This window comes from Rattus norvegicus, chromosome 14 (assembly GCF_021556685.1).
Source record: "Rattus norvegicus strain SHRSP/BbbUtx chromosome 14, alternate assembly SHRSP_T2T, whole genome shotgun sequence".
In the NCBI taxonomy this organism is placed as follows: Eukaryota; Metazoa; Chordata; class Mammalia; order Rodentia; family Muridae; genus Rattus; species Rattus norvegicus.
In genome coordinates, this window is record NC_141547.1 from 33,470,450 (window position 1) to 33,482,881 (window position 12,432).

General features: G+C 49.5%; 1 protein-coding gene across 1 annotated transcript; it reads right to left on the reverse strand.

The window, feature by feature from the left end:
* Nucleotides 1-9,670: 9,670 nt before the first annotated feature.
* On the reverse strand, nt 9,671-12,018 carry Gsx2 (GS homeobox 2). Its single transcript, NM_001137563.2, is given in 2 exon segments — nt 9,671-10,593; nt 11,265-12,018. Coding segments are annotated over 2 exon segments (915 nt in total). The 5' UTR covers nt 11,842-12,018; the 3' UTR covers nt 9,671-10,255.
* Nucleotides 12,019-12,432: the final 414 nt, after the last annotated feature.

Sequence of the window (12,432 nt, forward strand, 5' to 3'; positions counted from 1 at the left end):
TGCTGTGAGTTCTGGAATGCAATCACCCTGTCATGTCATCAGGGTGACCGGTCATTTCATTTCCTGCCTTCCTCTGACTCTCACATTGCCTTTGTCCCTTCTTTCGTGTGTGTGTGTGTGTGTGTGTGTGTGTGTGTGTGTGTGTGTGTGTGTATATATATATATATATATATATATATATATATATATATATATATATATATATATATACACGCTCCACATTGGTAAGTCATGAGTTTTGAAAACCTTCTTTTTTAAGTGATTTTTTTTCCCCAGGTCTAGACCTGTAATCCCAGCTACTTTGGAGACTGAAACGAGAGGATAACACATTCAAGTTCTCGGTGAACTACAACTGACCACCACAGTGACCACAATAACTGACCACATCCATGACCACCACAGTGACCGCACAGTGGACACTACAATAAACCACCAGAGTGACCACTAAGACTGACTTCACAGTGAACAACATGAGGTCTACAAGCTAGCTACTGAGGCAGTCCAAGGCCAGTTAAGGTAACTTAGTGAGAGCTGTCTTAAAGTTTAAAGAAAAATGAGGGGCTGGTGAGATGCCTCAGGGGAATGAAGACTGCTATACGGGAGTTGGATCCCCAGGACTTATCTAATAGAGAACAGACTCTCTCCTCTACACGTGTGCCACAGCACACACATATCTGTCTCCCTTAACTAATTAAGTGCCAGGTGGTGGGGGTTTGCACTTTTAATCCCAGCACTCGATAGGCAGAGGCAGATGGATCTCTGAGTTCAAGGCCAGCCTGGTCTACAAAGTTAGATCCGGGATAGCCATGGCTATACAGAGAAATACTGTCACAAAATGAGCTGCTCATGCTTGCCTACCATGCACAAGGGTCAGCACTTGTTGGTCTCCAGCACCATATAAATGGATGGTTGAGGCCATGAACTGTAGGCTGGAGAATCCGAAGTTCAAGGTCATCTGGCTATAGTTCTAGAGGCTTTGTCTCAAAGTAATTAATTAAGGTTTAAAGTGGGGGTGGGGGTGGGAATGCAGCCTAGTGGCTGAGCATTTACCTTCCCGGTGTGGAGCCTCTGAGTTCTGTCCCTAGTGCAGTCAAATTTAGAAGAAAAGGGGACTATTTGCTGAGATTCACAAATTAGCAGAAGCTGGAGGAATTTCCCCTCATGTCTGAAGGCTACAGGAGAGTTTGGTTAGTAGCTGGAGTCTTGGGGAAAGTCTCTGAAAGAAAGAGAAATTCTAGAGAGAAACAGCAACTGAGACTTAACAGTAATTCCAAGAAGCACTCCCCGCCCCGCCCCGCCCCGCCCCGCCCCGCCCGCCTCGCCCCCGCCCCGCCCCCTCAGGTTGTTAGGTCACTGGGAGGGCTACTCGTTCTTTCTCCCAGGATGGAAGCTGTTGGCAAAGGCCTGAAAGATGTTGCAGGTTACCGCGTAAAATCAATGTAATCCACCAGGGTAGGGTTTTAGGATTCCAACGAGTGAAGAGAGGGGTGGAAGGGAGGAGATGGGTAAACGGCCAATGCTAAAGTAGGTTAAGAACCTTACTTATTTAGAAGCAAATATTTCTCTCTGGGGGTTGGCAAAATGAACCAACAGGACGTGTGGTGTGAACCGTCCCTCCTCAGCATCTTCGTGGGAGCTGGTGTGCAACACCAGCCAACTCCGTCCCGGTGCTCCGGTGACACCTGGTTCCTGCTCAGGCAGGGGACCGTGACGTCTCGGTGGAGTGGCTGCGGACTTGGAGGCTGGGCACCGACAGGCGTCCTGCCCATCCCGGACTTGGGATTTGCCGAGCCCCGCTCAGCTCTCCGGGAGTTGTCGACGTCATTCAGAAGACTGGTCTCCAGGCAAAGGGGCTTTCCACGTGGGCCGAGGCGCTGTCGCTCAGGTGGCAAGGATCCAAGGCGGAGCCTTCTTCCCCTCGGGGTCCACCCATCGCCCCTCCCCAGTCCCCAACCCCGAAAAGGACACAGACACAAAAAAACTTTTGCCACACTATTAATATATTCTGGTTTCCTCCCACTTTCCCAATGGGCTACCAGCTGCAGAACTCCTGAATAGAAAGCTTAATTGTGCTTTGTCATGCAGAGTACCTCGATTTTCTATAGAAGGTTACAAAGGGCCATTTGAAGTGTTTCTTTCTGGTCTAATAGTGAGTCATTTGCATAGGGCACCTCTGCGTCTGCCAGACCCAGGTAGCTGCGCTGACGCTCCGGGGGCCCGAGATAACAAAACTGCCCGCCGTTTCCAAGGGGCGCCCCGCGGGCCTCGCGCCCCGCATTCCCCCCTCAGGCTTTTCTCTCAATTCCCAGGGGTCACTGCCAGCCCCAGCAGCTGATCTGAAGGACGCGAAGCTGGAGGCCAGCAGGGCGCGGCTGACCTCCGAGCGGCCTCAGGCCACCCTAGGCCCTAGGAGCCTCCCCTGCGTCTATTCTAGACTCAGCTTTTCAAACATAAGAGCTCTTCCTATGGGTCCCAAGATTTCCCTGGAGGCGGAGTCCTCCAGCACTTGCCTCCTACCTGCCTACCTACCCAGAGGAGATGCCAAGGAAGTGGAAGCCGATCAAGAGTTAGAGACCAGGCTGTTCGTTCCTTTTGGTTGATTGGCAGGGCTGCCTACAGACTATCTTTTCTCGTTGCTTGTTTTGACACTTCAAATCCAGGTCTACGTGACATATAAAGCTAATAAAATTCTAATTTCATTGTTAATCTCATTTCATTGCAGTATAGGTTTTTACCCTCACACCTGCATGGCAGGGTGTAATTCCATTAATAAAAAAAATCAACATATTCATTGCATGTCTTTTTCCTGATGATATATTGTGAGCAGTGTGAGTTGAAAAAGCCATTTATTCCCACCGTGAATGAGCCTGCATGGGGCGGGAGCTTCACCTGCCCCTCAGTCAATTAGGAATGTATCGAAAAGTCTAGCAGAAAACGAGTTAAATTAACCGTTCTCTAATTTCCTTGTGTCCCTCCTACATAATCCCCCCTTTTCAGCTTGCCCAGAAAGTACCACATGTTGCAAGGTTCAAATAGTGCCTAATGAAACAGTGACTAAACGCTTCTCCCTCCAGCGCCACGGACCGAGGAGCCCTTTCGCGGGCCTTCAAAGCCCACCCGGTCTCCTGTCCCGGTTTCTAAGTCTTAACAATAAAATAAAATAGAAAGAAAAAAAGTTTCCTTGGCAGAAACAAAACAACGACGAAAACATTTAAACTCCGGGTAACTGTCGAACCAAGGATCCAGACGGTGGAAACTGCCCCACCCATTGCCAGGCGAGGGACCTAGCGGGATTCCGAAAGCCTCCGCCTCAAATGCGGTCGCAGCACCTGTATCTTTGCTTTCAGACCGTCGTGGAAGACTGGGTACCAGTTAGGAAACTAGAGCTAAAGCCAGGGTGGATTCAATGGGAAGAAAGGAGAGGAAGGGGGGAAGTGGGGAGAGAGATGTAGCGGGGAGAGAAAAAGAGAAAAGGAAGAGAGGAGAGAGAAGAGAGAGGGAGAGACACACAAAGACCCAGGGACAGAAACGCAGTCAGACAGAGAGACAGTCAGGCAGAGACACACAGACCGAGGAGGAAGAAAGGAGGGAAGAAGAGGGAAGAAATGAAATCAGTGAAAAGCAAGCTAAAGAGAAGCTGACCGACAGACAGACACAAACACACAGTCCTGTCTAAACTCCCTCCTTCCAGCCCTCAGGACGATGCTCACTTAGGAGGATTACTCTGGCCTGGGCCACACTGATAATTTCAGGTGGGTCCTGGGCCTCAGAATGAGACCCTTTCTTAAAACAACAAATCTAACTCCAGCTCCTTTCTCCCAAGTTAAAACCAGCTCCTAGTTTAAACTACTCAAAGCAAGCCTGTTGAAGCCTCGAGATGCCTAGTAACTAATCGTGGTCATTAATTAGGAAGGAAAAGGGGAGGTGGCTTGCTGCTGCTTGACCCCAAATAATTTAAATTAGGCTTTGTGAAGGTGGTCTCTTAAAGCAGCCCTCCCCCTCCTTCCTATTCTTTTTCCTGCACGCTCTCAAAAATTTCCATTATAATCCCCAACGGTGCGGGGGGCGGGCCGGTGCTGCGCGCTCTCCCTCGCACTTTCCAGCAAACTGAGGCCAAGCTGGCCGCAGCTCTCAGAGTCGCCGGCTGCACTGGGGCCTGGAGCTCTTTCCCGTCGCCGCAACTCCCACCTGTCTTCCCCCACCCCTGTCCCTGCACCTGCTGTGGGTCGTTTCTCCCAGAACTTCAGAAATCAAGTAGCTGCCCTGGAATTATTCGCGCTACAGTGCGCAAGAGTTCTCTCTCTCTCTCTCTCTCTCTCTCTCTCTCTCTCTCTCTCTCTCTCTCTCTCTCTCTCTCTCTCTCTTTCTGCCTGTTTCTCTCTTTGTCCTCTCTGTCTCGTCTCCCTGTGTCTCTGTCTGTCCTCTTCCTCTTCTCTTTTCCTCCTCCTCTCTTCTTCCCTCCTCTCCTTCCTTTCCTCCTCTCCCTCTCTCCCCTCTCTGTTTCTCCCTCTCTTTCTAGACTGAAGTCCCTTATTTGAAATGGTGCTGCTAATACAAAGTCATCAAAGCACCATGGTCCTTGTCTTAAAGTGACAGCTTGCTTTATGGAGCTGTTTTAAATACTCTCCCTCCTTTTCAATGTCTCTCTATCCATCTTTGTCTGCTCTTCAGAAATGAGGACAATATAAAGCCGGGCCTGGCGAGCTCCCCACGCTGGGCCTGGGCAGTGCCAACCTCCGCCTTCAAGCAGATTGAAATTGTCACTGCTTCATTAATCTGAAACTAGTTACTTTCCTAAGCACACAGCACACACTTCCGATCTGTCCAGATTCTCCGAGGGGAGCCCTAGCCCCCTTTCTGTGTTTGACTCTGGGAAAACGCAACTAAGATTCAATTGGGTTCAAGAAAACAGCTCTCAGGTGGGAGATGTAAAAACAAAACAAAAAAAAAAAAAAAAACATGGTGGAGAAGAGGGCTTCCTGACATCCAGTATATCAGAGAAGAACAAAACCCTATTTTGAGAGATGAATGGGGCCCCCAGAATTTTGGAGGATGCACTTGAACCTCAGGAGCCAGGGTTACATATCTACCATAGAGTGCCATTAGGGACTGTGAGGGTTCACCCCCTTCGGGTTTCCTCTCTCTAGGTAGAAGAAACTTATTTTCAAGTTTCTTCGGAAGTTGGATCATTGCTGTTTCTTTTTGTCCGTGATGTTTGTCTCTCATCTGAGCGCTCATTCAACTCTAAGTTCCCACCCTTCTGCCTGACCCAAACGCAGCTTGTCCTACAAGTATCAGACTCTGGGATACGGAGCTCTGGCTGGGCTAGAATTTCTCCTGTGATGTGAGCTCCCGCTTTCTCCAAACCTCCCCCATTAACAAAGACAATACAAAAGACTCCTTTGCCTTTCTTATTTCCAGCTGTCTTAGAATAGCAAGTTTTCAGATTTCATTCTATCTAATTTAAGAAAGAGGCATCTGTGGGCATTTTTTTTTTCTAAAAAGAGCTCAATTTCAGTAATGTGAGCCTAAAGATTTATAAAATAGATTTATATTAAATTATGTTAATAGAAGCCTAGTAAATGCACCAATTAATTGCACGGAAAAAAAATGTTCCCTTTTAAAAGGTCTGTCACCTTAACAGGTACATTCAAAGATTCTCTGTGAATAATAAAAACTGTAACAATTGCTCGGATGCACAGAGCTGCATTCATCCTCGGGACAGCTTTCTGTTTGGGGAAGAGGGGAGGAGCTCCTTTTAAAGAAGTGATTGCTCCTTTAAACCCAATTTCCTCTAGCAAATGGGTTCAATTGCAAGTGTCATTCTCTCTCTCCGATTAAAGGGTGGGCTGACTGGCGCTCCTGTCCCAGAATTCTCCTCCCTCTCACCTTAGTCTTCACCAGCTTCCTCCCAAGTCCTAGCCTTCCTCAAGGGCATCTCTCAAGGAGCAGGGCCTGCAAAAAAGGATGAAAAACAATGTTTCTAAGAACTGGATTTGGAGCTCAGTTAGGGTGCCCCACTGTATAACTCAGGTGATATCAGCACTGGGGAAAGCTGAGGGAAGAGATTGTGTCCTTAGCTATAAAGGTATTTTGTGGTCAGCATAAACTAGAGATGCTGTATTTAAAGAAAGGAAGAAAAAGAAAGCTTTAAAAAACCTAGTATTCTTCTATTCATTAGTCTTGATTTTTCATTTACAACACCACTCACCCCACCCCCACTGCTGCTGCATGTGAGTGTGTGTGTGTGTGTGTGTGTGTGTGTGTGTGTGTGTGTGTGATGTGCATGCCTCTCTGGCACATAAACATACATGTATGATGTCTGCATTATTGCATATATGTGGGCATTACTGCATACATGTGGACCCAGAACTCCCTTTGCCACTCCTGCTTTCACTTTGCCCTACCACCTTTCTGGCAATTGTCTGACTGGTCAGTGGGACCTAAGCAAATGGACAGAATCCTAATTAGATATCATTGGACAGAAGTGCCTGCAAGTAATGAGGGAGGAGAGAGGCAGAGAAGACCAGGAGTGGGAGAATGCCCGTCCCTGAATTCCATTTCGATTTGGGAAATGAAATAGCAAGAAACAAGGCTTTGAAGTATAATTCAAACCAAACCAGTTCAGAATTAGAACTCCAGTGGAGACAGGTCTACTGGATCCAGTGTCTCCATTACCCGTGACTCTGACACTCCAAGAATGAGCTGTAGGGTTCCTTGTGCCAGGGATTGCAATTGAGAAGTCTTGCCTGGGGACACAATCCACTTTGGCTTAGAGCAAGTGTGGGTCACTGGGTGGGAGAGTAGAAGGGGGAAGGTTGGTGCTCCTCCTTGCCTCTCCTGGTTGAGCCAGGGCACAGAGTGAAAGGTCACCTTCCCTTTATTCTGAGGTTCCCAGCTGCCTTGGGTTCTACAGGTTGGACACACCACCTTCAAGGGTTCTCACTGACACCCTTTTTAGTCAAAAAAGTTTCCGGTTTCTACTTCAAGTTTCCATCTCTCTTTTCCTGGCTGTGTCTAAGGATCATGGCTAGTGTGCTCTGGATAGAGTGTTTGGTAGGTTTCAAGGGGGGCATATGGGAATTCCAAGACTGCCCAGAACACACTGAACACATGGGCTCCCAATGTCTTAAACCTTCCCCAGTGTACGCAAGGGGACATGACTTACAGCATTTGATCTCGATCTGAAGATTATTGGTAGACTATTTTTTGTGCTTGAGCCTAGCATCTGAGAGTTGACTTAAAGGCTCTTAACCTAATATGAACAGTCAGAGTCTAGGTTCTGGAAGTGTTATTCTGAAATATGAATGGTGGGTTTGGGGGGTATGTAGGGGCTGAAGAGGATAACAAATCTATCCTAGTTGGACAGAACTGCTGTTCCATTGCTAAAGGGACAGAAACTGCAGACTTCTTTGAGAATTTTAGAGAACCTTTATTTTAATCAGAGAACATCCAAGGTCTACTTAAGTATCTTTGGCCGAATCTTTTTGTCTCTGGAAGAGCGACCTCAGGATTTTCCTTGAACATGGAAGCTAGAGAGATTGACAGCATTTTAGCAGTCCCCAGTCAGTAACAGTACCACTAGTTTGCTTTCCTCTCACCAGCACCGGAGCCAGGCTCTGCACAGCTCCAGGAGTGGCAAGCACATGACTCAAGGTCTGCGACCTGGAGGCCTTGCAAGGCAAGGGGCTGAGATCCCATGCTGGCGACAGACTTGGGTGTGAACCAGACTCAATCACAGGGCAGTGGGAGCTGGCAAGGGTGTGCATAGTAAGGCGATGACCTGCCCATGCCTCAGAAGAGGCTTTGCTTTGGACTGGAGAGGACAGCGAAGCAACCTGCTTTCTTGTAAAGGAATTGCCCTCTTTAAAAGTACATTCCTAGTCCCTGCAAACATCTTTCCTCCCACTGGCCTCTGGCCATTGCTGATTGCTGCTGTTTCTTTAGGGAAGACGGGAGATTGTTTTTAATTGTTTTTTTTTTCTTTTTTTTTTAAAGATTTTATTTATTTCATGTATGTGCATACACTGTCACTGTCTTCAGACACATCAGAAAGGGACATCGGATCCCATTACAGATGGTTGTGAGTCACCATGTGGTTGCTGGGATTTGAACTCAGGACCTCTAGAGGAGCAGGCAGTGCTCTTAACCACTGAGCCATCTCTCCAGCCCTTTAATTGGTTTTTTGTTGTTGTTGTTTGTTTTTGGGTTTTTTTTTTTTTTTTTTGAAATAGGAAATGTAGCAAGCCCGATCCTCTCCCAGCCAATAGGAACCCCTCCCCCAAACCCCTGCCTCCTTCCCCTGTTGTGAGAGATCCAGGCAGGAGCCTGAGTTGACTTGGGGCAACAAAAACAGGATCAGCCCTCCATACAAAGCCACTCACAGGTCCCCATTGGCCAAGATACTGTGGTCCTTCCTCCTGCCTGCCTAGACCTGGTCCCCTAAAGGGGTTTGAAAATGATCTTGTTCCTGAAGTTCTGAGCAGGGTGGGGTGGGACGGGGGGGGGGGGTACGTGACTGACCCAGAAGTGTGCCAATCATAAACATAAAGATCATGTTCCTTCCTTTTGGACTAAAATGTCAGACCTAAAAGAGAAGAGGGGAAGGGAGGGAGGAAGGGTTAAACAGTGCTTGTGGCTTGAACCTATTGAGTGACATCTTTATATAACCAGGAATCCCACTGGTGGGTGTTGTCGGTACTCAGAAACCACTCTTCCTCTTCACTTCTCTCCCACAGACACAGATCCAGACTGAGGCCCCTAGCCTAGGTGGTTTTGCTGAGAGAAGGGCTATCTCTGAGCACAGTGAGGTTAGGTAGACGAACGACAGCAGAAATAATAAACAAAGTCTGCTCCCGGAGGAGAGTATTACTCTAAGCTATCTCTTGGGTTGTTTTGGAAATATGAGGTTGTAAATATTTAGAAAAGTCACCTCTCTGTTCCTGGCTTTTTTGTAACCTGGGCACTGAGGACATCCAGCTAACTCTGTGTGATAGAAGCCACCGAACACATTGAAGTTTCCAGTCCTGCCATTCGTAAGTTTCCTCACCCTGGCCGTTAGGTGAACTAAGAAACTATTGTATGTGAATTGCTTCACAGCCTTCAGGTTTTAGTACTGAGCACCGTGAGAGACCAGAAAGGAGGAAGAAGTGGCAGAGAAAGAAATAGTAGGTTTGGGGCTAAGATTGAGTGCAAGTAAAAACTGGCTGTAGGCCTGATATGGGCAGCAGAGGCAGGTGAATGTCTGTGAGTGGAAGGCAACCTTGGGCTACATAGTGTGATTCAAACAAATAAAACACAGTGGGGGTGGGGGTGGGATTTTCCCTCTGTTACAAAGGAGACTCCCTCCAAGTTCTTCTGTGTTCCTCCAACAGTTCCTGTTCTGCCAATGGGACTGTTACCTGTTTTTTTGAAAGGAGCACTAGCTGGTGGGCCACCTCAAATGAGGACAGAAAGTCTTTTTGGTTAGAAGGCTCTGTTGCCCACAAAACTTTTAGTTCCTAGTTCCATTCACTGAGTGACCCACATTAAATTGCAGTCATTATTTAACCTCTAAGTCCCTACTCCATGACTGTCTCTAGATACGGTGGGGTGGCGGTGGCGGGTGTGCATGTGTGTGTGTGTGTGTGTGTGTGTGTGTGTGTGTCAGGGGGAGATAAGGACAAGTACCACGAATTAAAAATATTTATTTCGTTTCATTTATTTAAATAAATATAAATATGTATTTTATATAAAACTATTCACATACGAAGGGACTTCCAGAGACTTGTGTTTAAAACTCTCCCCCATGAAAAATGTCAGAAAACAAGACCTACGGAGTTTAACTCTATATTAATGGCAACTTCAATGACTTCATTTTAAAATAACAACAAAAACAAGTTCTCATCAAATTCTGAAAAGATGGGGGTGGCCAATGACATGCGGCTTCAACCAACGCCCCCCCCCCATATAGTGTTATATTTAAATCAACCCTGTTTTTTCCTGTTATGTGAGACAGATTAAGATTCTAGAGTATTTACATTTAAAAAAATTTTTAAAAAAGCCAACAGATAAAAAGCCGATCTGTAACTGAGTGGAGTCCCAGATATAGAGGAACTAGCTTCAAAGCCGGGCCCAACACTGGACTCCCCGGGCTTTTCAGAGTTTCTCTTCCAGGTGGGATGAGGGCAATGAGCTAGAACTTTGGTCCCTGTGCTGACAGGGAGGAGGGAAGCGGGGTACCGAGAGTAGGTACCCGGAGAAGGAGCCTCCGCCCTTACAAGGGGGAAATCTTGTCTTCGTTAGCCGAGGCTGGGGACAAGGAGTCCTCGTCCTCTGAGCGCGCATAGTGAGCCTGGCTACCCACGCACTTGCAGCTTGCGTGATTGTTCCTCGAAGCGCCTTTCCCCTCCTTCTTGTGCTTCACGCGACGGTTCTGAAACCAGATTTTCACCTGCTTCTCTGACAGGTTCAGGTACGTCGCGATCTCGATTCTCCGGAGTCGGGACAGGTACATATTGGAAGAGAATTCTCGCTCCAGCTCCAGGAGCTGCGTGCTGGTAAATGCCGTCCTCATCCTTTTGCCATTGGGTACCTGGCTGGTATCTGAGCCTCCTGAGGACCCAAAAGAGAGCAGAGAAGTAAACCTTAGAAAAAGTGACCTCACCCTATTTGACAACCCCTGGAAAGAACGGGTCTCCAGAACCTAGTCTAACCCAGCACACCCATGCTCGTCCCAAGTTCTGTCTGGGAGTGAGAGAGACGTTCATGAGAATTAAGGCCTTTAATGACTTGGATTTTAAGTTAAAAGACTCCAGTGGAACTTGCATCAGCTGCCTCCCCTTCCCTTTCCTTTCCCCCTTCCCTTTCCTTTCCCCCTTCCCCTTCCCCTTCTCCTTCCCCTTGTCGGCGGTCTTCGTCAGCCTAGCAAAGCGAACCAACTAACAGCCTCAGCCAAAGGCAGACACCCTTTAACCAACCGGGAAGCTGAGGTTCAAACACATCCACCCCAGGCCTCAGTCAGTTTAACCTGCCATTTCTCTGAAGTCCTGATCCAGATCCCCAAAGCCCAGATAACGCAGGACACTTGAGCACCTGTAGAGCTAAGTGCACAAGGCCTGGCCAAGAGGTTGACTCCTTAACCGCCACCTCCGTGGAATTTCTGAGGGAAGCTCCTAACAGTTCCATAAAAAGATCCCACCTCCCTCCACACCCCTGGGCTCCCACCTCCTTCCCTGACAGAGCAAAGTTAGTTTCCCCGGAGGCGCGCAGGTGCCCCGCCCTACCCATGGTGAGGCAGTGGAATCTCCGCGGGTCGGACACGTTGTAGGTTGTGGCGGCGCAGACAGGTGCGTGGTGCTGCGGGTGTCCCAGGGCCGCCGCTGCGGCCGCTGCCGCAGCCGCCGCAGCCGCCGCCGCTGCAGCCGAGCCGGGCTGCTGGGGCTGATGGTGGTGATGGTGATGTTGGGGCGCGTGGTGGTGATGGTGTGCGTGGCTCACCCGTGGGCAAAACTGCGCGTCCCCAGGACCGGGAGAGAACTGGCTCTTAAGCAAAGGTAGGGCGCCCGTGCCTCCAGCCACCCCGCCGCCCGCCACCGCAGCCCCTGCGGTCCCCGTAGCTCCGCCACCGGCTCCAGCGGGCGGGCGAGAGGAGTGCAGGTGCGAGGTGACGCAAAGCGGGCACACGCAGAAAGCGCCGCTTTTGCGGGACGGACAGCCAGGCCCGGACACTGACATCACCAACGGGGACGGCATGCCCAGCGGGATGAAGAAATCCGGACCTGGGTGCGATTCCGGCAGCGAGGGTGCGGGCCGCGAGGAGTCCTTGATGATGAGTGAGTCCACGTAGAAGGAGCGCGACATTTCGACGGGGGATCGATGGCTTGTCCAGCGGGCCGCGGCGTCCCCTCCTCTCTTTCCGTGATCTGAGCTCTGTCCAGAGAGCTGTGCGTACGCGGGCGGTCAAGCCCTTGGGGATGCTGAGGTGTACTGGGATTCGAACAAAGGGGTCCCTGGAGAGGGTTGGTCCTCACGTCCCCCGCCCGGAGCCCCGGCTCCAGGATTTTATAGCCCCCACCCCGGCACGTGATGCAGCGGAGTACGGCTCAGCTCCGGCTCCTCCGCAGCTCCCCACCCTCGGGATAGGCTGCCCGAGTCACAACAGAAGCGGAGGGGTGGGGGGGGGAGGCAGGGAGGAACGAGGGGGAGGGGGAGACTTCGCTAAGTGTAGGGTCTGTTAATTTTGCCAGGGGATCGACCTCCTCTGCCTTCTTCACTCTCTCGGCAGAAAATCTCAGCGATCCAGCCTCTGCCTACCTTCCTCCCTTGCTTGGGCCTCTGTCCAACGCTTCACTGTGACACACCGCAGAGAGCACCAGGTGGGGACTTCCAAGCCATTTAAAATGAGATAACCAATGCTTCCAAGCTTCTCAGAGCCAACCCTGGCTGCGCAGT